Below are 25170 nucleotides of genomic sequence, written 5' to 3'. Positions count from 1 at the left end.
AGAAAAAAATTGGTAGGTTTCTGAACCAAATAAAAAAAAAAAAAACAAATTAAGATCCAGTAATTGGAAGAAAGAATAAATCAGCATCATGAAATGATGAAGGAATGTTGGAAAAAGAAAAAAACAACAGAATAAGGCAAAATAAAAGTTGTAACACAGTCAATAGTAAACCTAATGAAAAAGAAATTAAAAAAATTTCAGATTATGAAAATAATTCACATTTTCCCATGAATTCCTACCCTGGTCTGGTAACCCTTCTCACAGAACATCTTTTTAGGTGTGTCAGCGGGCAGTATTACAAAGGACGATTGTTAAACAAACCTGTTTATACATTACCATTTATGCATGACCTGTTTATTTGACCTATTATACATTAATACTGAAATAATTGCAGCATATGTTTTGCATTTTTGTGCCTATTAGGAAGATACCTTTCCATATGTTCATAATATGTAACCAGGACACTACTGTTACAAAACCTTTAAAAAAAAATTATATTTGTATACTCTATATTAGAAAATTGAAAGGCCCATACATTTGTACTATTTGGACTAATATCCATTCGTCTTGTACAATTATTTGCATGAAGTACATGGAATTGGTTGTCAAATGGCTGTCGATTATCAAATTATGAATTATATATTCACTAAAAATTATTTACATAAAATTTTGATTATGAAGGTGTTTTTATTCTATTGTAATTTCATTCAGTATATATAAAATTTATGTTATTAGAATTTTGCATTTAAAAAAAATGTGTCATGCCATTTGAATAACAAATAGTAATAAATTGAACTTTTTTGTGGATTTCGGTGAAGATGGTATTCCATTATTAACTGATGTTTATGCTGTACCTCTATACAATTGAAAGGTGTGAGGTAAGGATAAAATGGCAGTGAATTAATTTGCTGTTAATTAATCAGTCGTGTGATATTGGCCAAAACATTTGATATCATTTAAAAAGTACTATATGAAATTGTGTGTGTAATTTATTAGGATACTTTCTTCTGTGATTAAATATAAATGTAAATCCCTATAGAGGTAAACTTTGTTACCTGAAAACAGGTTTGTTAAGTTAAGCTAAGCTTAAAATTATAAAATTTTACAAAGTTTTTATTATTCAAAGGTATAATGCAGTAGAGTTGGGATACAAACAAATTGCAAAAATAAGTTATAATACTAGTTTGAAAAAAAATTATCTCTGAAAAAAATAACTGTCTTAAACTGTATCCTATTTAAAATAAATATATATGGTGTTGCTTTAATTTGTCTTACAGAAAGGGACTGTGAACTAATTATAGTTAGTGCAACTTAGAACTCTAGCATCCTGAATTGAACTAAAATGTGATGTGAATTCAAAAAAAATTTCTAAGTAAATTTAGGTTTCAATGCCATTAAAAGTTTAAATCATACTAACAGTATATATAAAATTTACTTTATTAAAATTTTGTATATAACAAAAATATGTAGTCGTTTGAATTGCTATATGTAACAAATAGTAATAGATTGAACTTTTACGTGGATCTTGGTCAATATAGTATCCCATTATGAATAGATGTTTATACAAAACCTTAAAATTTAAAGGTGTGAAGTAAGAATAAAATGGCAATGAATGAATTAACTAGTTTTCACATTACACTGAAGTTAACAAATCTTCAATGTTTTCAGATATTTTTTCTATAATATGAAAAACTGAATTTTCTAACATTTTTATATGAAGGATTATTTTGCTTTACAGTAGGAAAGTATGACTGTATTATTTTGATCTTTTACAAAAATAAGATTTTGATTATTTTAACTATTTTTCTAGAGGAAATCAAAGGAGTGAATCTTTTAGCTTTTAGTTATTGTATTTATAATTCTAATTAAGTAAGTTTATGTAAAACCTGTTTTTCACATTTTGTTTACAAACTATATGAACATGAGAAAAGGATTCAAATCCTTTTCGCGTATGACAAAAATTGACAAAACTAAAAGCATTTAAAGACAGAGGGTTAGATGATGCATACGAATTGGACAAAGATGATCAATATACAATTGAAATTTATACTCGTCTTTTTCAATTCATGCTCTATTAAATAGCCACCGGAAATCAAAAGTGTGACACACATGCAAATACTTGATACATATGAAACTTCTGCATTTGTGAAATTAATTCATACAGAATTAAAACAAAACAGACTTTTTTGGATCTCAGCTGAAGGCCTACAACATGAGGCATAAGATGTACAGTCTCTGAACTAGGTATATGAAACCTATAAAATGTAGCTATTGTAATTTTAAATATACTTTGTAATTTTCAGGTTAAATCTTAATTTTGAGGCTGTAGATGAGTGTGATGCTGTGATTCCTGTCGGAGGAGATGGAACATTCCTTTTAGCTGCAAGTCGTGTTAGAAATAGTACTAAACCAGTTATAGGATTAAATTCTCATCCAGCCCGTTCAGAAGGATTTCTTTGTTTACCAAAAAGATATTGTATCGATGTAAAATCTACTTTGAACAAACTGTTGCAGGTTTATTCCATTTTTATTGATTTTATGTATTATAAATTCAATCCTATGTTAGATCTTTCATTATTTTATTTTTTGTTTGTATTTGTATTATGCAGAGAATATTGTCAGCAAACAGAGCTTAATATTTTTATTATATTTGTTTGTATTAATAAGTATTAAACTACAGACATTTTGGTATTAAGTACCAGATTATTTACTAGAGAGGTAAGAATACGTGTTGCTTACAGCACTTTTAAGATCTCTTGAACTTATGATAACAGCTTAACATAATATTTTAAAATATATACATAATAAGAATATATTAAGTTAAAATTTAAAAAGTATAAGTCAACAAATTAGCAGTGTCCTTATTTATTAGTATAATAAAAATGTGGTATCTTCGTAATTTTTTTAAATTTTAAGTTAATTTGTTTTTATTATAAATGTGTTTTATGATAATTTTACACTGTCAGAGAATTTCTCAGAAGTGCTGTATTGTAAGTGTATATACCTCTGTGTAACTGTGTCCAGTGTTTAATATGTTATTTTAAAAAAATACATATAAGTATACGTGTGGGTGGGTGTGAATGTATATATATATATATATATATATATATATATATTATTTATTTCATTTAGTATTTACAAGAAGAGGTTAATTCTACTTATCACATAGCAAGATCATCAACTATGATGCACACTACCTGTGCAACCTAATGGGATATCAGCTATTATTGTTCTGTTCATATCAGTTACATGTCTGTGAAGGATTTGACTATGGTTAGGAATTACAGAATTCTTTTAGTAACTTGTCAAAGATTGAATCTGTAAATTTATTTTTATGTTTACATTGTACAAATTATAGTTGTAATTACAGCAAACTGCAAATTTTATTATAGACTATACTACTATCGATGGGGTGGCACTAACAAGGGTAGGTAATAGGTCAGCTTACAACAGAGTTTATTAATGCCCTGTTGCAGGTTGGTAGGAGGGAGTTCCTTCTTCAAATCCAGAATTGCAGCTTCCAACTTGGCTCTATTTTCAGGTAAAGTCCATTTAAAATTTTCAAGCAGTCAAGTAGCTTATTTATATACCCAGTCACAACAGCACAGCAGAAGCACCAGCCAAATGGTGAGTATTCCATTCTCATAATCAAGAGGTATTGGGATTGAGTCTCTGTGCCAGCTTTTTTTAACTTTTTTTCTTACCTATACACTGATGTAGATGATTTTTATAATACAATTTTTACAAGAATATAGAAAAAGTTTATGAATTTCATGTTCACTTATTACTATTTTATTTAAATATAACAATTATTAATCTATAAATCTTTGTGAGCATATTTCAACTCAATTCTTTCATCATCCACTTCATAAATTATTTTTTCCTGATCAAATGAAAAATTACACTCAGAAGTACTTGTAGTTGATATCATCCATGTTGACACGTTAACACTTAACAAAGATTACAATAGAAATGATCGTCAAAAGCAGTTAAGGAATTGTTTTTGTCCAACAGGCAGCAGGTGATAGAAAACAATAAGTCAGATACAAAAGAATGTGGCAAACCAAGGTGGTTAGTGAGCCGGCCAGGTAAATAGAAGTAAACAGTCAATGAGTAGAAATTAAAACAGTAGCAGTAATAAAAGTGCGAAAATACAAATTTTTACATTATAACAAATATGCAGTTAAAGTTACATGAATAGTTATTATTCATCATTAATGTTCTTGGTGCAGCAAATATATTTCTTTTGTTCAGTTTTTGATAATTATCATCCTATAGGTGTAACAGGCTAGGTGACAAAAAACAAATAAATTTATTTAAATAGTTTTGTAAAACAAACATTTTTCTGTTAATGTTATATTCAAATAAAATAATCATCAAATATGAGATTCATAGACATTTCGAAGGTATTACTTTCAGTCACATTATGGGAGTAGGGGTGAAAATGCATTTTCTTTATGTTTTGACATATGAGGAATAGAAAATGCCATTCTCTTAAACTGTGGTTTCCTTATATATTTATTTATATATTTGCTTATAGACCTATATATAAAATTTTGTGGTTTGAAAACCTCTAAAACTACTGGATCAATTTCATTGAAATTTAGGTATGCTGTAGTAATGTATTTCAAGTTGTACATATGAAAATTGATTGATTTGTACTTAAGTTTTATTCAATTTAAGGTCAAAAAAATTTGAATGGGGCAAGTTAGAAGCATGAATCATTATGATGCTGCAAGTTGGAACGTGGAAACAGAATAACGAAAAGTCTGTCTTCTAGTGCAGAACTGTACAAGATTTATTTCTAGATTCCTATAAATGCTATATTATAAAAATCATGTGTTTTAGTGTATGTCTAAGAAAAAAAATTAACCGATATGGAGACGAATCAAATACCTCTTGATCATGACACTGAAACACTTGTCACTTGGCTGCTGCTGCTTCTGCAGTTCTGACTTTGGGTGTTTAAGTAGCTATTTGAACTTCTTGAAAATCTTTAAATTGATTTACCTGAAAACGGGGAGTTGGAAGCAGCAGTTCTGCATTTCAAGAAGGGACTCTTCATTTCTAAATGAAAGGTCCTTCTCTGATTTAGGGAAAATAAACGACCTGTAAGAGGTTAGATTTCTGGGCATCCTAGCTGCCAAAGCAAGTTTAAGTTGTACAAATACTCACTAATCCACATTCTAACCTATAAGGAGGCTTCTGAGCAAAAAACAGTACAGACCTTTTGTCTCCCTACCACCTGAAACTGATGAGAAAATAAATAAGTTCAGAGGGGGCACAGTCGCTTTGAGATTTTTTTCAGGGGGAGTTTGGAGAATGAATAATTGCAATCAGAGACCTTTCTTTCAAACTTATGTAAGAATTACTTACTATAACTATTAACTAGTAGCAAAACTGTTGACCTGATTGGGCTGCATCTAGCTCCCCAAAACCCCTTTTCTTTTCAAGGAACAAATCAAATGTAAAAATTATAAATGAATTTTCAATGAAGGGAACAAATAAAATTACATGGCTTGGTTAAAACTCTTGGTAAACTCAACTCTCAATTATATTTTTATCTGAATAGAAGGAGGTCTTAGAGCAAAATATTATGGAACCATTTTTTGTCTGGTGCTGGATGATAAATAAAAGCATAGGTGTAATAAAATAATAGATATAAATTCTTATTCATAAGCAATCATCACAGTGAAAAACTTAATTGACATTTTTGTTTCCTGCTAGCAAATTACACAAATCCAAGGTTTCACTTCCCCAGGAACATCAAAAATATGTGTGTGAACTTCCAAAACTGATATCGAATAATATAGTGTCATACGAGTTATAAACACTAAATGAATTTAATCTGCACTAAACTATGAAAAATTTTATTTGAACCTGAAACTTTTATAGTGGGATAACAGTTATTATTAGCATCACATCCTTCCACAACAATGTGACATAACTACCTCAATATTAAGAAAATAATAATTTTCATCAATCAGTAAATACCAGTAGTAAAAGACTTAATAAGGTTAATAAATATGGTTTAGAGAGAAGTGGGTGAAACTTACCTGTATATGATCCTGAATTAAATTTTATTTTATTAGTATTAAGCTTTATATCATTGCTATAGAATTCTGGTTTAGACAAGTAATCATTCATATTTAAATGGCAAATATTCTTTAATTTTGAATTAAAAGTAGGTTGAACAAAATTTCTCATCGAATGAATAATAAATGTCAATACATTTATTATTATTAGCGATAAGATTACTTATAAAGCAATGTAATAAGAAATCAGATTATTAGTGATTTTATCATCAAGGTAAATCATAAGTGTTGCAGCTATTTATTATTAGTAGCATTAATAAAGTCAAACCAATATAATAACCGATTTAATTTTCTGTATTTAATAAAAATATTTTTTTTTTGTAATTTGACTCTTAGTAAATACATTTTTTCTGATAATGTCTCTAAATAAAGTATTTAATAAAAAAAACTGAATGCTTTTTCCTGTTCATCCAAACAATAATGCATTCTTTAAAAAAATTTGCATCTATCAGATTAAAATTTAATATCAAGATTTTTTGTATGTTTATGTAGATGATATACATCCAGAAAATATAAATATACATTCTTTTTAGACATAAATTTTTACATTCTGAATTTAATTTTACTTTTTTATTCTCTTCTGTTTTTTTTAGACTGAAATGGTCATTAATCACTAATAAATGCCGACAGCATGTAGTAAAACTTTACTAGAGTTTAATTTTGGTGAACTGTGGTAACTGATTTATTAAACATACGTCTGACTTGTACACTATCTTTAATCCAAATCCTTAAATTACTGTAATGGTCTTCCCTGGAGATACCACTAGTGTTCTAGAATAATTGGATTTTAAGAAGTATAGTTTGCTGTCTTATACCCTCTCCTGCACTTTTATTCTTGCATGCTTCAAACCGTAATATTAAGTCTGTTTATGCCTCAAGAAGATTTTTATTTTAGGGGGTTATTTTTTTTTAACCTTGCTTAAAATATATTTGTTGTATTAACAGGTGAATATTTAATGTCTAAAGTATTAAATTTGTTTTCAGGGTGAGTTTTCATGGTTGTTTCGATATCGCATCAGAGTAACATTAAAAGGTATGAATGTTTCTAAACCACCCCTTCACCTCAGTGAAAAAGAAGTAATATTCAGTTCAAAGTGGAGGTAAATGTTATTTGAATGAATTGATGGTAAGATACATAATATTAAATTATTCAAACTGACCGGTCCAAAATTAGAAATAAAACCTACTTTATCCGATTTACTCAGATGAAGATGTTAATTATAAAATCTGTTTGACAGAGTTTTACAGCAATAATTGATTGATTGATTTAATTCTGTTTTCACTATCATTAAAAATTATTATTATATTTTTTTCTGAACAGATGAACTAAGTTGTATTAGAACAAATCTGAAAATAAAAAATCCAACATGACCATAAGTAACGATGAATGAATTAAGCGATCAACAACAGTGTTATTCAGTTAAAATTAACAAAATATCTTGTTTGTTTTAATGCTCTTTATAATAAACTTTTAGATTTTATTGATAAACAATGTCTTAAGAAGAAAGATTTTATGTTTTGATGGGTAAAACTGAAACTTATTAAAGAAAATTTCATTCAAAATTGAGATTGTTTGAGCATAATTAAGATTTACTGAGCCATCACTAATCATTCTACTACCATCACAAACACAAAAAAGCAAAAAAATTTGTATTTTTTCCAGTCTGTTTTCAGCCTGAAATGAGCTAAAGATTTTTTTGAGATTTATGTTCTAATAAGAAAAAAATATATTCCGAATTAGAGAAATTGAAATTAATATTCAAAACTAAAATGATGAATCTTTTGCAAATGAGGGTCTAAATATTGTTTGTTTGAGCTGTGTTGGAGAATAAATTTTTAATTGAATGGTTAATCTTGAAGAATTAATATTCTCATTTACCCTCAAGTAGCCCAAACAAATAATGCTTTAAATAGTAAACAACCGCATGGGTTTGATATAAGACTAAGTAAATAGGCTTCTGTAGTAGATGTCAGATTAAATACTGAAAGGTTTGCCAAAAAAATATCAAGAAGTTTGAAGTTACAGAATTACATTAGACAGAAAAAGATTTAAAGTTGTAAAATAATATCTCTGTGCTGATGATTCGTGGGCAGCATGTCTTGTTATAATGTCCAAAATATCTTTTCCAATATATGCTTGGTCATAACCTTTAAAAAAAATAAACAGACCGAAGATTTCAAAAGCTTTTGAAATTATTTTAAAAGATGCAATTGAAGTAGGATATAAATCACCTGATCTTTTTGAGGTCTTGAATTCAAAAATAAGGAGTTTAATTTCTTATAAAAAAAATATATTATAAAATATATTGTAAAAAACATGAGGAGAAATGTGGGGTAATGGAAAGGTATAACAGGAATTAGAATTGTAGAATGAAAATACTTTTTAAATAAATAAAAATTTTCATTGGGTAGATATTTTACAAAAACATGTTAAAAAGTATAAAACAAAATAGAACTATAAAATTTAAACTTAGTTGAGGTAAATATGAAGAGTGAAAAATCTTTGTCAAAAAATGCTTACAGTAACTTGTATGAATTGCATATTCAAATTATTATATGGTAATTCAGTATTCTTATTTAAGAAATCATTAGAAAATAAGTATTATAATAATCTGAGGAAAGAGCTACTATATAAAATAAAATAGATTTAATATATATATATATATAATAGCTATAAGTGTTAATAAAATAAATGATATGATACCTGTAACATATTAATTAAAAGACTTGAATGATGAAGAAAGTTGAATGAATGATTCAAAGTTTTTTATGAAAGTAAATTGTAGAAAACATCTCTGTAAGTATCCATGAGGAATTGTGTTAAAATGATTCTTTTTTTGCAACCAAGACTTCATTCTTTGGTTACATTTTTCTTTATAAGATTTTTAGTTTAATCGTCACTTATAATCAGATTATATTTTCATATAATTTTTTTTCTTTCTTTGCTTTCTGATAAGTTAGTCATTCAACTTTTGTAAATTTTGATGATTTAATGTAAACCTGTTTATTTTAGTTCCTTGATTCACATTGTTCTTATTAATAACCTTTAGCCTGTTTAAGCCAATTTGTATGTGTAAACATCATGACAATTTATCCATCGATTCTCCTAATATGTGACCTGTCTTGATAGTATTATTTTCATTATCTTTATAAAAATTGAATCCATGTTGTTAAGCAACAGCATCACCTGATTTATCTAACAGAATTTTAATCTAGCATTTGTAATTGTACATGCTACTAATGTGGTTTTCAATATGCTTTGTCTTCTGTATAATAATCTTTATAATTTTAATTCATTCTAACAGTATTTTCATCGATAAAATTTATGTTTATATTATCATCGAGCTGTATGTCATTGATCTGTGATCTATTCTTCAGTTTTACTCTTATTTTGTCTTTGTCCAGATTTATTTTATAAACTGTAAAATGTAAAACATGTCCAAAGACATTATAATAAAAATAATAATAATAATAATGGAATGCAAAGTTGGCAGGAGTCTATTACTGCCTACTTTATCGCAGAACCTGGACAGAGTCCCTTGCTGCTGGATCATTCTAATCGGGCTTGTCTTTTAAAAGGTTATTTTTTTTTTTTTATCTCGGATCTAATTTTTCAAGTTTTGTCTATTTTTATTTTAGTGAATTTAAGACGGATTTAATTGCATTCCAATCCGTTGTTAAACCAGCGTTATCGAACCCATTTCATGGGCCGACCGCGGAAGGCTAGGCTTATAAAGCCTGTACTCCCGACGTAATTCCCCTTCAGACCGTCCACTGAAGTCCTTTCGGTGCTAACTCTTTAATAGGCTAGCAGGAATACGCCACAACGGGACACTAGCTATAAGGAGGGAGCAATGCGTCCCCTTTTCCGGAGGAGTCGCTATTGCTGGGTTAGCACACGAGAAAAAAATAAAAATAAAAAAATAAAAATTTAATTTTTACTTTCTTTCGACTGGCAGGATGAGACGGCACGTCGAGTCGTTCCACATCCACGCTTCTCCCGTTTCTGGAACAAGAGAAACAGAACAAAACACACGCGAAAAAAAAAAAAAAATTTTAAATTTAGACCGCGTTTTTGTTTTATGCGCGACTTACCGTATTTGAAGTCTTCAAACTATATAACTCGCGAAAAACTATTCACTCGCGACCCCGGAAACGCGTCTGACGCACTATTCCGTTTATGGCTCATGCGATATGGAGGCCCCTAAGCCTGGTTTGTCGATTTTCGGCTACCGCACCGCACCATCACGGTGGCTCGTCCAGTACGGCGTGAGGCCGCTTCCTTACCACTGTCGGAGTTGGGTCCTCTCGGCAGATGTCCCGAAGATGACTGTGTTCGGACACAGCCGCTCTCCCGAACAGTCTGCGCGCCTGCGCCACCCCCACCTCGGACACGGATTGAAATCTCGCATCAGATCGGAGAGTGGCGTTCCTGACGAACCACGGAGCTCCAAAGATCGTCCGCAACGCGATGTTTTGGACGGCCTCGATCTTCTTTTGAAGCGAGGAGCTCAACACTGCCCCCCATGCCGGGTAAGCATATGTTAGAATCGGCAGTACGTACAGCCGAAAAATGAGGAGCTTAGTTGCCAGTGGGTACGGGCTGGCACTGTTCAGCACTGGGTATAGCGAGGCTCTGGCGGCCTTAGCCCTCCGGGTCGCATAATTTACATGTTCGCCGAAGGTAAGCCGCCTGTCCAACACCACCCCCAGGTACTTAACTGTTTTCTCAAAAGGGATTTTCTCCCCTGAGATTTCCAGCTCTCTGGTCGGTTTTCGTGTCTTGCATGTGAACATCACGGCCACCTATTTTTCACCGTTGACCCTGATTCTCCACATGTCGAGCCACGGTTCCACTAAGTCCAGCTGCCTTTGGAGCCTCCGGACCGCGTAATCCACATTTGCGGATTCGTAGAAATATGCCGTGTCGTCTGCGTAAAGGGCTGTTTTGACCCCTTCCGACAGCGGCATATCGTTCACGTACAAAGTGTACAAGAACGGGGAAAGTACTGCTCCTTGGGGAACCCCAGCGGCTATTTCTCTGGTGGAGGAAGTCGTTTCCCCTACGCGCACGACAAAATGTCGGTCTAGCAGATATGACCGCATCAGTCTGACATAGCGGTAGGGGATCGCCGATCGCGCTAGCTTATAAAGCAGCCCGCTATGCCAAACTTTGTCAAAGGCCTTGGCCACATCCAGAAAAACGGCTGCAGTCACCCGTTTCCTGTTCAGGCCTCCGACAAGGTCGTCTATTATTTTTACCAGTTGGAGGGTAGTTGAGTGACCCTCCCTGAACCCAAATTGCTCGGGCCGCACTTCTCCCTCCATGTATCGCCTCAGTTTTTCGAGAAAAATCCTCTCGAACAACTTAGACAATACCGGTAACAGGGAGATTGGCCTATAATTCCGTGGGAAAAGTAAACTTTTCCCCGGTTTGGGTAAACATACGACTTTGGCCGTTTTCCAACAATTCGGGAAATATCCAACGTACAAAATGGACGTGAATATCACCGAAATTGCTGTAATCACGGAGGCCGGTATGTTCCGGAATGCACGGGCGCTGATCCCGTCGACACCCGGGGCCTTGTCGGGGCTTGTGGCCTTAATGGCTGCGGAAACTTCCGCTTCAGTGACTTGGTCAATCTCTAGAGGGGCGTCCTCCACCTGTGAGAAATAATCTACAAGAAAGGATTCCACCTCGGTTGTGTGCTCGTCGTTCGGGGATGGAGGGGGGTTTGGAGTGAACTGCTCCTCCAAGGTATCGGCGAATACCTCGGCCCTCTCCGCCTCCGAGTATGCAAGAAAACCTCGCTGCCCCACAACCGGATGGCGAGGCTTCTTCCCTTCTCGCAGTCTCCTGTTCAACCTGAACACCGAGGAGATGTCGTCAGAGACCGAGGCGAGGTATTCGTTCCACGAATCCTCTCGGTGGCTTGTCAGCAGTTGTTTTACCCTGTCCGTTTGATTATAAAAGGCCCGCTTATCAGCGGGGGACAGGGTGATTCGATATCTCCTCCTCAGTCGTCGTTTCTCCGTTATGGCTTCGGAGATATGAGGAGGGAGGTCGTTTCGAACAACTGCTCGAGTCTTGGCCGATGAGCTGCCTGCCAGGGCCTCGGTCATTGACGACGTGACGCGCCCGACAGTGTCGTCGATTTCCTCCGGGGTGTTCAGGAGCTCAGGATTTACCGGCCTGTACTCCCGCTGGAGGGTCTCGTAGAACCTTTTCCAGTTAACTGACCTTCGGGGTATAGGCGGGGGATCTCGGCCACCCCCTGCCTGACCTAGTTCCAACAGGACAGGGGAATGGTCTGAGCTGAGGTCTTCTATCGTTTCAATCATGAATGGGAGGGTACCCCCCTTCATGACTGCGATATCCAGCACGTCAGGCCTAGATCTGCCTGAGCGATGCACGAACGTGGGCACCTCAGGGCCTACGACGACCAAGCGGCGGGCTCTCGCCCTTTCGTACAGCAATCTGCCATTCGGATTTGTCAGAATGCTGTTCCATGACACGTGTTTGGCATTGAGGTCGCCCATGAGTATCATGGGCCCATCCCAATTTTCCAGCACGGCATCCGGTTACCGCGTCGTTCGGCTTGCTATAAGCCGAAACCAGCCGATACACCGTGCCCAGATGCTCCACATGCACACACGTTTGCTCCATCACGTTTGTATGAAGAACAACGCGCGTATGCATGTGGCGTCTGTGGACTAAAACCGCAGTTCCACCAGAGGTGCGAGATCCGGGTCGAACTGGCCTATCCGTCCTATATGTAAAATAGTTCCGAAGGGTCAGTTGCTTGTTTGGGTTCAAGCACGTCTCAGACAACAGTATCACGTCTATCAGTAGATCCTCGGCCAGACGGCATAGTTCCTCCGTCCGGCCTACTACTGAGTTGGCGTTCCACTGCAAGAGTCTGAGGGTGGGCCTAACCATACCTGGACAGTACAGCCATGAGGCACTCTATTAAGGACTGAATACAGCCCTTGAGAGATTTTGCCTGGAGCAGGCGTGGCAAAACCATCATGATATCTGGCAGGATATCCTTCACTGTCATCTGCGACAGGAAGTCCATGCCAGTGGTCTCCAACGGGGTAGCCGGTTTCGGATTGCCGCTGGAGGTGCCTTTTGGCGCGGCCGCCCTTTTGGTGGGGCGCGAGGCCACAGGGGCCGCGGTGTTTTTAACAGCCTGCTTGGCCTTCCCAGCCGGAGCAGGCTTTGCCTTTCCCGACGAGGAAGGCTTGGCCTTCTTCGCCGGGGCCGGCTTTATCGCCGCCTTTTGTTTCACCACCTTCTTGGTGGTCGCCGCCGGTTTTGGCTTGGCGGGTGTTGGGGAGGGTACCTCCCCTTTTTTCACTACCGCCTTGGCCACAGGTGCCGGCACCTCCGGTTTGGGGGCTGATTTTCCCCCACCGGCAACACGGGCCCAGCTGCGGCCGTCAACAGTCGCGGGCTTTTTAATGCCCTTGACCTTATTGACTTGCTCCTTATAATAGGGGCAACCCCGGTAATTAGCCGGATGAGGCCCCTTGCAGTTAACGCATGAGGCTGGTTCCTCACGCGGCTTAACGCATGTGGCAGTGTCGTGGTCCCCACCACACTTGACACATTGCTGGGCCCTCTGGCAGTAATTGGACGAGTGTCCAAATTTCTGGCATCTGTGGCACTGGGGTGGCCCCCCTCGTGACACAAACGCAGTCACTACGACCTTGCAGTAAAAAATACTGCCAAGGTCATAAATTGTCCGGGCCGAAGGGGTCCTCTTAAGGGCCACTAGGCAGGTCGGGGTTTCCCGACCGTCCCTTGTGAGGAGCTTCTTAACCGAAACCACCTCATAGCCAAGGGAGGTCAGTTCCTCCCTTACTTCCTCCTGGGCAGCCCCATAGGGGATCCCCCGTATAACCACCTTCAGCTCCCTGTCCTTCGGGAGCTGAAAGGAGTGAAAGGCGATTCCCTTCGAGTGCAGAAAACTCTGCACCGCCCGGTAATCCGCCTCGCTGCCCAGCTGCAGCCTTATCGAGAGCCCGGTGTTTTTAGCCACCAGGCGCCCCCCAATCCTCGACTTTATGTCCCTCGCCAGTGCTGGCCACTCTTTTGGGCAGTCCAGCATTATCGGCGGGATTTTCTCCCGCCTGACGGTAGCAGGCTGTGATGGGGCCCCATCATCAGCCTGCGGGTTGGCGGCTGCTGCAGCCCGCTACGGGCTCCGTCTCCATAGGAGGCGCGGAGTCCCGGCGTTTCTGGCGCTTCCTAGCGCCAGACCCGCTTTCCTCTCCACCGACGGACAGTTCCGGGGTGGGAGAACGGGGTGGGGGAGGCCTTACTTTTCCTTCCATTGAGGAAAAATAAAGAATAAAATTAAAATTAAACTTAGTTTAACACTTCTTAATCTACACTTGCTGTAAAATAAAATCACTGACAAAAAATCAATTTAAAATAGAATTATTTTAAAACTAGCACAATAGTCCTATAATAATAGGCTATTAACTTAATGTATTCGTAATGACTACCAGAGTTCACTTTACATTATTATAGAAATTTGAATAATAGAAAAATAAAATTAAGAAAAGGATTAACCTTTTCTTAATGTGACTGGCCTGTAATCCAGGTAGCTGGCCGCCCGGCTGATGTCCTAGCAGACCCCTCTCACATTGTCTGGCGACGCAGGTAGAAGAACTGTTGAACACCTGGCTGGACTGGTTACAACTCACAATCACAGAGCACAATAAGACACAACCTTTCACTACAAGAGCCAAGGATGGAATCCAATAATAATAATAATACTTAAAAATCTTTTGAGGAAGTTTCAAGAAGTTCCTAGTTTGCATCTATACATATTAGTAGTGCTAAAATAGGGGTACTATGCCACTAGTACCTCCTGTTACTGCTAGGAGCGCTAGTGTTACAGCCGCCATCTTGAAATTTCCGTGTGGGAGATTCCCTTTTTCCTCATTCTGTTGGACTGGGAGATTTGAAACATACGGGGTTGCCAACCTAATTATTTTTTTGCGATGAATATTAATTATTTAATATTTCAAAGGTTGGTAGCACTGACATACAGCTGTTGCAGTTGTCTGCTATGATGTGTGACATCACATGTGAGCAGGAGAATTTAATAAATAAATAATATTTAAAACGAAAAAAGTAACTAGTCAGGCTAGATTTCAAATTGACCAACTACAGTACACAGCTGACTGATGCCTTACACCAATCAGCTACAGTGGCTCCCCAACATGTTGAATGAAATTTGTTCTAAATAAGTTGCATCTGCAAGAGAAATTACTTTTAGTGTCTAATGCATCTTATAATGTCACAATCATCCCCCCTTGTTTAATTCTTTCTTCATATTAAACAAAGACCTTCCTGTCTACATTTACTTAAAATAAAATTTCATCTATCTATCAAACAATTAATCAGTTTTTCTAAAATTCAACATATACCAATTCATCTATTAGTAAAGAAAATAATAAAATAATTGTAAATTATTATAAAACCTACACATGTGCATCTAACAGTCAGTTACAGCTATACACATGCAAAGTGTCATACCCAAGTTAAGAAAATATATCTACATCCTTGTTTTACACATCCTACACACCTTTATGGTAATATATTTAAGTAAAACAGTTATGTTAATAATTGAATCTCCTAAGAAAAATATATTTGTTTTAAACACTTTCCTCACCATTTGTAACATAATCGGACAGTGAATAAATCCAATATCAATCATATCATGGGCCTTGGAACCATTACATTCAATAATGTTAATAATTACTATTTTAAATAAATTAAAACAATAGTCATACATTATTGTATGGGGGTTTAAAGTGTCTTTATTATGTGTAATTTTGTGTTGTATGTTTTAAACCCCCCCCCCCCCCCAACACCTTTAAATTCATTTATAATAGATACTAAATTTTCTCAGTTAGTAATAATTATTAATTATATCATTGTTTTTAAATTAAATACAGATAAGAATATTATTTTCATGTCTAAATTACTTGTAAAATATAATATTTTGTTCCTTTGGTTGCATTTCCACATCACCCTGGAGGTAGCAGCCTCAATGCATGTAGATTAAAAACACAGTATATCATAATGGACAGATCCAGTATCAAACTTTATCACTGGTCTTGGAACTGTTTCATCGAGAAATACTTATAACTATTATTTTAAATAATACAATAGTTGTCATATATTACCATATGGGGGCTTAAAGTGTTTTTCTGTTGTGTTTCTATGAGTTTGTGTTGTACGTGCTAATGTCTTGTAGTCCTGAAAAGAACTTTTTATTGTTACAGAACATTAATGTTCTGTAACAATGATCTATTATATCTGTAATAATGATCTATAATTGCTATTGCTGTAACTCCAGTATACTGCGAGTGGTCCGTTATGTCGCCGGTACTCATGGGACCAAAATTTTAAGTTTGCAAACAAATTCTATGATGGTTGGTGGTCCATCTGAAAAAACCACCAACATATTTCTTGTGAAAAGACCCCAATCAGCTTTGTCCGATGATGATAATTATCCAAGGTAAATAATTTAAATGGTGACAAATCACTTGCAATATGCAAATGTCAGATTTGTGGTTTTATGCAATAATCAGGAAGGTGGCTCCCTTCATAAGTCTCACCATTCCTGATCAATAAGATAGTAACTGGTTCAAGCGCTTCCCCCAAGAACATAAGAAAACTGAGAGACGGATCAATACTAATAGAGACTTTCAGTGATGAGCAAAATCAATCGCTCTTACATCTAACAAATATGGGTGGTATAAATATAAGCGTGGTATGTCATAAAACCTTGAATACTAGCCAAGGAGTAATTTTTTGCTGGGACCTTTTTGAGATTGACATGTACAAACTTGCCGAAGAGCTTCATTCCCAAGTTGTTACAGACGTGAAGAGAATAATGAAACGTCAGAATGGGATGGAAGAACCTACTCTTTCTCTTATTTTAACCTTCAACCTTCCCACACCACTGGAGAAAATTCAAGTAGGATACTTATTGGTTAGAGTATGACCATTCATCCCTAACCTACAGCAGTGTTTCCAATGTCAAATGTATGGCCTTACCACAACTGCTTGCCCAAACACCGCAATATGTGCTAGATGTGCAAAAGAAGGCCACAAGGATACTGACTGTCAGGAAGAAGAAAAATGTGAAAACTGTGGGGGAACACATTGCTCGATCTCAAGACTGCCCAAGTTTTAAAGAAGAGAAAGCAATCCCAAAAATCTGTACTGAGCTTTCTTTCTCAGCTGCCTGAAGCGAATATAAAAAGACACTTAGCTCTCGAAAGAAGATTAAACCAGTCGTCTCTTTCACTGCTGCGACATCAAGTAAAGCTATTGTAAATGTGTACAACAAAGAGTGTGGATTCTGCAGTGAGCTGAAGAAGCTTGTTCAGGTGTTATCTGATCAAGTTGTTTCACTTACTGCAACTATTTCTGAGTTAATGAAAACAAATAAGAAGTCGGTAGTTACAGCTAGTGAAACTATCACTAGTGGGATCCCTCTGAAAGTTCCTGTCTTTAAAGTTTTACCTTTTAAATACAGCTGGTGGTCCTATCTCCTTGACAAGCATCTTATGCTAAGTAATGGAAAGAATAGTGAACCGCAAGCTTACATGGTACTTGGAGAGACATGGCCTTTTATCTCCAGAAGTGTGGTTTCTGACATGGATGATCTTTCATTGACCATTTAGTGTCATTGAAAACAGCTACTCAAAATGCTTTCCTACTACAGCAGTGCCTTGTCGCTATCTTCTTTGATATCAGAAAGGTGTTGGACACAGCCTGGTGATGTGGTATTCTAAACATTCTTAAAAAATGGGGAGTCAAGGGCAACGTGCTTGCTTTTATTAGAGGTATCTTAAATGACTGAACTTTCTGTGTTCATGTTAGAGATTCTCTCTCGTATACCATCATCTTGGAGAATGGAGTACCTCAAGGTAGTTTATTAAGTACCACCTTATTTTCTATAGCGTTCAACAGTAATATTAAATGTGTGCAGCCACCTGTTTCATGTTCTTTATTTGTTGATGATTTTGCTATATATATATATATATATTACGTCCTGTTCAACAGTCACAGCAGAGAGACTACTACAGAACAGTATATCTCACTTTGATGCTTAGTCCAAGGTTACTGGCTTCATCTTTTCACCTGACAAAACAAAATGTATAGTTTTTTCTCAGGCCTCTGCGACCCCTTTATTCCGCAAGTATTTCTAAGCAGGGACCTAATTGCTATCTTTCCAGATGTCAGATTTTTAGGTTTATTTTTTGATAGCCACCCTATGTGAGTCAAACACATCAAACAATTAAAGACAAAATGTTCCAAACTTTTAGATATGCTTTGAGTCCTTAGCAATACTATTTGGGAAGCTGATCAGTCATGTATGTTGCGTTTTTACTATTCCTTACTTTGTTCCCATTTAGATTAGGGTTGTGTTGCCTACTCTTCAGCACATAATACTGTGCTAAAAATGCTGGATGCTGTACATCATGCTTTCCTTTGGTTTGCTACAGGTGCCTTTAGATCAAGCCACCGTTTAAGCATCCTTGTTGACAGTGTTGAGCCATCACTTTGGGATTGATGGAACCAGGTTTTAGGATCTTATTTTACCCATCTTAAAGGACAGCCAAATCATCCGGCTTTTGACGCAGTCCTTGAAAATCCTTATTTTCGAAGGTATGAGGACCTTCCACGTTGCACTACACCTGTAGGTGTTTGTACTGATGTTTACTGTACCTTATAAATGTTGAAGCACCTATTTTTCTAATTTTTTCTTGTTCATAACCTCCATGAAGAACCAACCTTATAAATTTTATGTTTGACCTCACAATATACAATAAAGCATCAACACCACCTATTTTCTTTCAGCAAATGTTTCACCATATTCTCTCCCAAGACAAACCCAGACGCAGTATAGTATACACAGATGGATTGAAACAGAACGACACTGTTGGGTATGCACTTATTGTTAGTGACAGAACCTATAAATTTGGTCTACCTGGTATTACAAGTGTCTTTACTGCTGAACTACACACTATAAATAAGGCTTGAATATCATTAACCCTAAGTACTGTCATATCCTTATCTGTAGTGACTCGTGTAATGCCCTCCAAGCCTTAGAAAATTTTTATTCCAGACATCCTACCATCACTGAAATCTGTAATGCAATTGCAGAACGATTGCAACATACAAGTGAGTTTCTGCTCGATCCCTAACCATGTGCAGATTCTGGGTAATGAACGTACAAATTCTGCTGCTAAAGACGCACGTAGTCAACCATCCTTCACTACCTGTGTTGCTACATCTGACTTTATTAACTGTGTAAAACTCACTCTTTGCGCCAAGTGTCAAGATAACTGGACAACTACAGTAGATAACAAACTCCAGCACATTAAAGATTCTTTTGCCATGGGACTCATACAGAAAAATTTGTCATTAGAAAGTGGTCCTCTGCTGATTGCGGATAGGACATTTGAGAGCTACTCATGGGTATCTGATGTCAGCAGTGAACACACCAGTATGCATACGATGCAACTGCCTCTTGACTGTGTACCACATCCTTGTGGATTGAATGTGTTATGCAACCTTACGTTGTAAATTGAAATTGCCCAGGAGCATTCGTCGAATCCTGGACAATGATAAAGAAAATTTGGACCGAGCGTTTTTATTTCTTTAAAGTGTTAGTATTTTAGATACTTTTTTATAGTGTTGTTTTATGTTTTTGTTTTTTTTTTACTGTTAAGCATTTCATTTAAAATTTTTATTTTATTTTAAACTCTCCTCGCTGAGTTTGTTAAATTTATTTTATTTTTATTTTAGTTTTATTAAACTGAAATTAAAAAAAATATATATAGTTGTTTTTATTAAATATTATTTATTTTTAAGTTTTTTCTGTGATAGTGGTTATAATTAATTTTTTAATATGTTAGTTGTGATAGTAGTGTATGTTTTTGTGTTTAATATTTTAGTTTAAGTTTCAATTTTGTTTTTAAATTTCTAGTTTTTATTTTATTTTAATTTTTGTTGTTTTATTAAATTTTATATTTTGTTTTTGTATTTTATATTCTTGTTTTCCAGGCGATGATAACGTAAAAACGTTTTCCCCCCCAAAAAAAGAAAAAAAATTTGCTGATGTTCATAAAAACTTTTGTAAACATATTTCAAACCATTCTTAGAAATCTTCTGTGGCTACTTCACCACATAGGTGATGACATCTATGTCCTTACATCGCTTTACTTTTTTTTTATTTCTGTCTATAAGTCAGGACAGCTTATTAGGTACTCTAGAGATATTACATCTTGTTGTATAAGGTACTTGTTGATGCTAAGGTGGTTAATTGAGCATCATTTGATAATTTTCTTGCTGAAATTCAAGTGATTTTTTTTCCTTGGATGTACAAAATATCTGAAATTTCACAGAAAATGTCATTCTGTAAGTTTTGCCATATGAATTTTAGAAAAAAATCAGAAAATTAACAAATTAAATAAAACTTTATAAGCTTTATCATTAATGAATGTTTTTTTCTACAGTCCGTATTTTACAAGATATTCATAAAAACACATTTACCTGGAAATTTTTAAAAGTTAGTTAGTTTTAAATGTGAATATTTAATGTCAGTAAATAAATAAGCTAATTGTTTTTTGTACATTATTTAAAAATAAATTTTTTGAGATAATTATCAAATATTGCTCATTTTTGGTAATTTCAGCGCCATTTGAATATATACTTCAAGCATTGGACTTGTGATAAAAGTTTGAAAATATAATTTTAAAGTATATTTATTTAGTGTCAAAATATCGTAGTAATTTATCTTTTCTTATTTATTTAAATGCAATTATTATTATTGAACGGTTTTTAAAAAAATCCAAATTTTTCATGAACTCGTCTTTTTTGTATGAAAAGTATAATCATTAAATAAATATATACTCATAGAAAATGTCTTGTAAAGAATTAGAATTTCATACTTATTAATTTGTTGGGATGCATTTTAAACAGGTTATTTTTTTATGATCAAAGATATTTTTTAGACTTTTTAGTGATAAGGTGTCTTTTTCGAGTATGAAGTGAGAATCAGTTTAAAACTTATGTAGAAAGCTATGATTATGTTTTTGAAAGAGCAATATTTAAAGATGTTTACTGATCAATTTTGATTGTACATTAACCTAATAAAAAACAAATATTACAAGCTTAAAAAAATTATTTTAATATTTTTTATAAAATCCTTAATTTTGGAGATAATTGTGAAAAATGCCCGTCTTCATTTTCCTTAAAAGTACCGGTGCAGTGATAGTCATCTCACACCCTCTGTACTTCTCTGATGTAGCAACTTGTGACTTTTTTTCATTTTTCTGTAATGAAATTGAAATACTGCGCTTTGACACCGTAAAACACATCCAAGTTCAACTGCTTGTTCCACTAAATAGTCCTTAGGAAAAGGCTTTGCCACTGTTTTTTTAGGCATGGAAAAAGGTATCAGGATTAGTGTTTGGATTTCTAGTTAAACACTGGAAATGGGGATATTCGAGGTGCGACAATAAAGTAATGAGACTGATTTTTCTTTGCAAGATGTGGCAACCCTGCAGCTTGCGTAGGCACACCATCTTTGACCTTGGTCTATAAGTTACTTCTAATCCACGCGGCACATTGATGCAACTGCTCAGTCGTGAGTTGTGCTGTAAAAAGTGAACACGTGTTTGTGTCTCTCGTCACAGAAATGAAACTGCAAAATATTGCGCAACGGTATCCCATTTCTTTTTGCGTTAAATTGGGTGAAAACGTGACGACAACTTATGGTAAGCTTCAGAAGGCTTTTGGAGAAGAGGTTATGTCAAGAGCTCAAGTTTTTCGGTGGCATAAAATTTTTAGTGAAGGCAGAACCAATATTGAAGATGAAGACTGCAGTGGACGACCAACAACCTCACGGACAGATGTCAACTTGACCAGGGTGCATGAAATCGTACGATCTGATCGAAGATTATCCGTGAAAATGATTACAGAAGAACTCAACATCAATCGAGAAACGGTTTGTCTAATATTAACTGAAGATCTTGGTATGAGAAAGATTTGTGCAAAAATGGTCCCCAAAAATCTCACACAACAGCGAGAAACACGGAAAAATGTGGCAGCCGATCTTCTGTTTGAGCAAACTGAAATCAATCCAGGTTTGTTGAGCCATGTTATCACTGGTGATGAAGGTTGGTTTTTTCAATACGATCCAGAGACAAAACGCCAAAGTTCGCAATGGTGCTCAAAGGGATCACCCAGACCAAAAAAAGCTCACATGTCAAAGTCAAAAGTGAAATGCATGCTTGTGTGCTTCTTCGATTCCAAGGGAATTGTTCATAAAGAGTGGGTGCCTCCTAGACAAACAGTTAACCAATATTCCTACAAAGAAATTTTAGAAAGACTTCGTAAACAAGTTCTTCGTGTCCGTGCCAACATTGCTAATAATTGGATTCTGCATCACGATAATGCGCCATCCCATACAGCAATTTTTAACCTCAAAACAAATTTCAGTACTACCACAGCCACCTTATTCACCAGATATTGCTCCGTGCGACTTTTTTCTATTTCCAAGAGTCCAAATGGCAGTCAAGGGACACCATTTTCAAACAACACAAGATGTCCAAAAAGCTGTGACGAGGGACACAAACACGTGTTCACTTATTACAGCACAACTCACGACCGAGCAGTTGCATAAATGCGCCGCTTGGACTAAAATTAGCTTATAGACCAAGGTCAAAGATGGTGTGTCTATGCAAGCTGCAGGGTTGCCACATCTTGCAAAGAAAAATCAGTCTCATTACTTTATTGTCGCACCTCGTATATATATTTTTTTACACCTATTCAGGAATTTTCTGACATCACCTTGTGTTATTAAACCCACCTTTAAGACTGTTATACCATTTTTTTTGCCTCATAGAGTTTCTGTTACTCATATTATTTTAACCGTGAGAAATATTATTGTTATTAAATTTCACCTTTTTTATAGGGGAACAAATCTCGGTGAAAATAATGAAAAATCTTGTGAAAAATTTGAAGAATCAGTTTTGCCTTATCGAGCACTAAATGAGGTAATGAAAGAAAATTCTTCTTTTTTTTTTATTGAAATTATTTTCATGTGATGTTTTGTATTCAGCAGAATTATATTTAGTTCATGTATTCTAAAAATGATAGAATTTTATTGACATTATACTAGGGCTGTATCTATATTTATGTTGTCTTATGATCATGAAGGTTTATATGACTGCTCACTTTGCTTTCTTTAAAAATGTGCTTTAAAGTAGGGAATTCAGTAAGAACTAAGAATCCTGGAGAAAAGAGTATAATATTATATTTTATAGCTGTTAAGATATTTATCTGAACTTTCTTGAGTACTGTTAAATTGATTTTTTTATTATTGTGCCCATTTGTCAGTATAATTCTTTTATTTAGAATGCTTGGAATGTCTCAGGACTTTGGAAAATGAAAAGGTTGAATTAAGGATTAATGCTGGTGATTGCAGCTATATTTAATAAATCATTGACATAAAACAACAATGGGTCCATTCATATAAATAATCAGATCAGGGTTTAGTGGCTAATTAATAACTAATAACTACATCAATTGATGCAATAACTGCAGCATAACTGATGCTCCCTTAAACAAATTTTTTAAAAATTCATCTTTAATAACCATCACACTTTTCACATATGGAAAACCAGACTCGTTCATATATTTCATACACAGTGTACTATTTATTTCTGATTAGCTGACCCAGCAATGCTTGCTATTGCTAGATTTGAGTATATATATATATATATTAAATGAACACAAATAAAAATTTGATAAAACATTAAAAAACTGAAAATTATAGTACATCACAAATATTAAACTTTACTTTTTCCTTTTCCAATCATTACTCCTTCTTCCTTTTTTCGCAAAAATATTTATTTTCACGTAACTAATACATATTCTGAATATGAGCCAAATTGGACCATAAATACAATTTTTTGAAATATCTAGACCCCACGCCACCTAGCAGGTCCAAACTAATCCAGAAACTTTCATAGGCGTGCACACAACTCATCAAAGTTTCATTGCAATCGGACGAATGGTATAGGAACGCATACAGGACAAACAAACAAAAAACATTCATTTATATATATATATATATATATAAGATTATGACACTGCAAAAGTTTGATTGAAATATCGCTTTTTAATCACTACATTTGAGCAGTCAGATTTTAAAAAAATCAATAACAAAAATAAAATTTGAACTTTCCTTTAAATTTGATCTTCAGACAACTGCAGCTGTCTGATAGAATAATGCAGTCTTGCCAGCGATTCAACATTTTTAGGTAACAAAATCATCATTGAGTTTAATTACAGTTTTAAAAAGCAAACTGTTTATAACAAATTAGGCTTACAATGAAATAAATAATTATTCCGTTTTAAACTTAAAGAACTGTGAAATAGTAAGTCGTATTCTAAAATTAATCAAAATCCTGGAAAAAAAATCCATTTATATTGAGAATCTGGTGCATGAATTAACTTTACTTCCATCACCTTTTGGTTTTACCAAAATTTTTAGCATTTAATGTGTATTTATCATGCCAAGATACATGAGTAAATTCTCATGTATTATACAGTTGAATGGTGTAACGATTAGTTATTTTCATCTTACATGTTAATAATAAACTGATTAATACAATGAATGAAATATTTTAACAGTAAAACTGCTTCTGCATTTTTTGAAGCAGATCTTTCATTAGTTATAAAACTTTCAAATGTTTTTTTAAAAATATTTAATTGCTGAAGATATATTTAAAAATAATTTGAAGCCACTCCTGTTGATTAATATTTTATTAAAAAAATAATTATTAAATCCAAACTAACAAATTAAAAACTATTAGTGAAACTAACTGTATGAAATAAAAATCCTAAAGAAGTTTGTCTAGATAAAAAAGTGAGGTCAAAAATAGATAATTTTTTTTAATTGAAGCAAGATAATTAAAAAACAAGTTTGTAGGTAACATTTGACATGAATTTTTTGTTTAAGTTCAA

At 34.7% G+C, this 25170-nt stretch overlaps 1 protein-coding gene across 1 annotated transcript in view; it reads left to right on the top strand.

The window, feature by feature from the left end:
• Positions 1 to 25170, top strand: part of Nadk2 (NAD kinase 2, mitochondrial) — a 53518-nt gene that overhangs the window by 21379 nt on the left and 6969 nt on the right. Inside the window, exons 5-7 of the mRNA XM_075363108.1 lie at positions 2304 to 2514; positions 7080 to 7195; positions 23114 to 23195. Of these exons, the coding sequence (XP_075219223.1) occupies positions 2304 to 2514; positions 7080 to 7195; positions 23114 to 23195 (409 nt within the window). The remainder of the gene's footprint in view (positions 1 to 2303; positions 2515 to 7079; positions 7196 to 23113; positions 23196 to 25170) is intronic.

The sequence above is a fragment of the Lycorma delicatula genome, chromosome 4 (genome assembly GCF_047948215.1).
Source record: "Lycorma delicatula isolate Av1 chromosome 4, ASM4794821v1, whole genome shotgun sequence".
Classification (NCBI taxonomy): domain Eukaryota; kingdom Metazoa; phylum Arthropoda; class Insecta; order Hemiptera; family Fulgoridae; genus Lycorma; species Lycorma delicatula.
The sequence above is the reverse complement of the archived record's forward strand: the minus strand, read 5'-3'. Positions and strand labels throughout refer to the sequence as shown.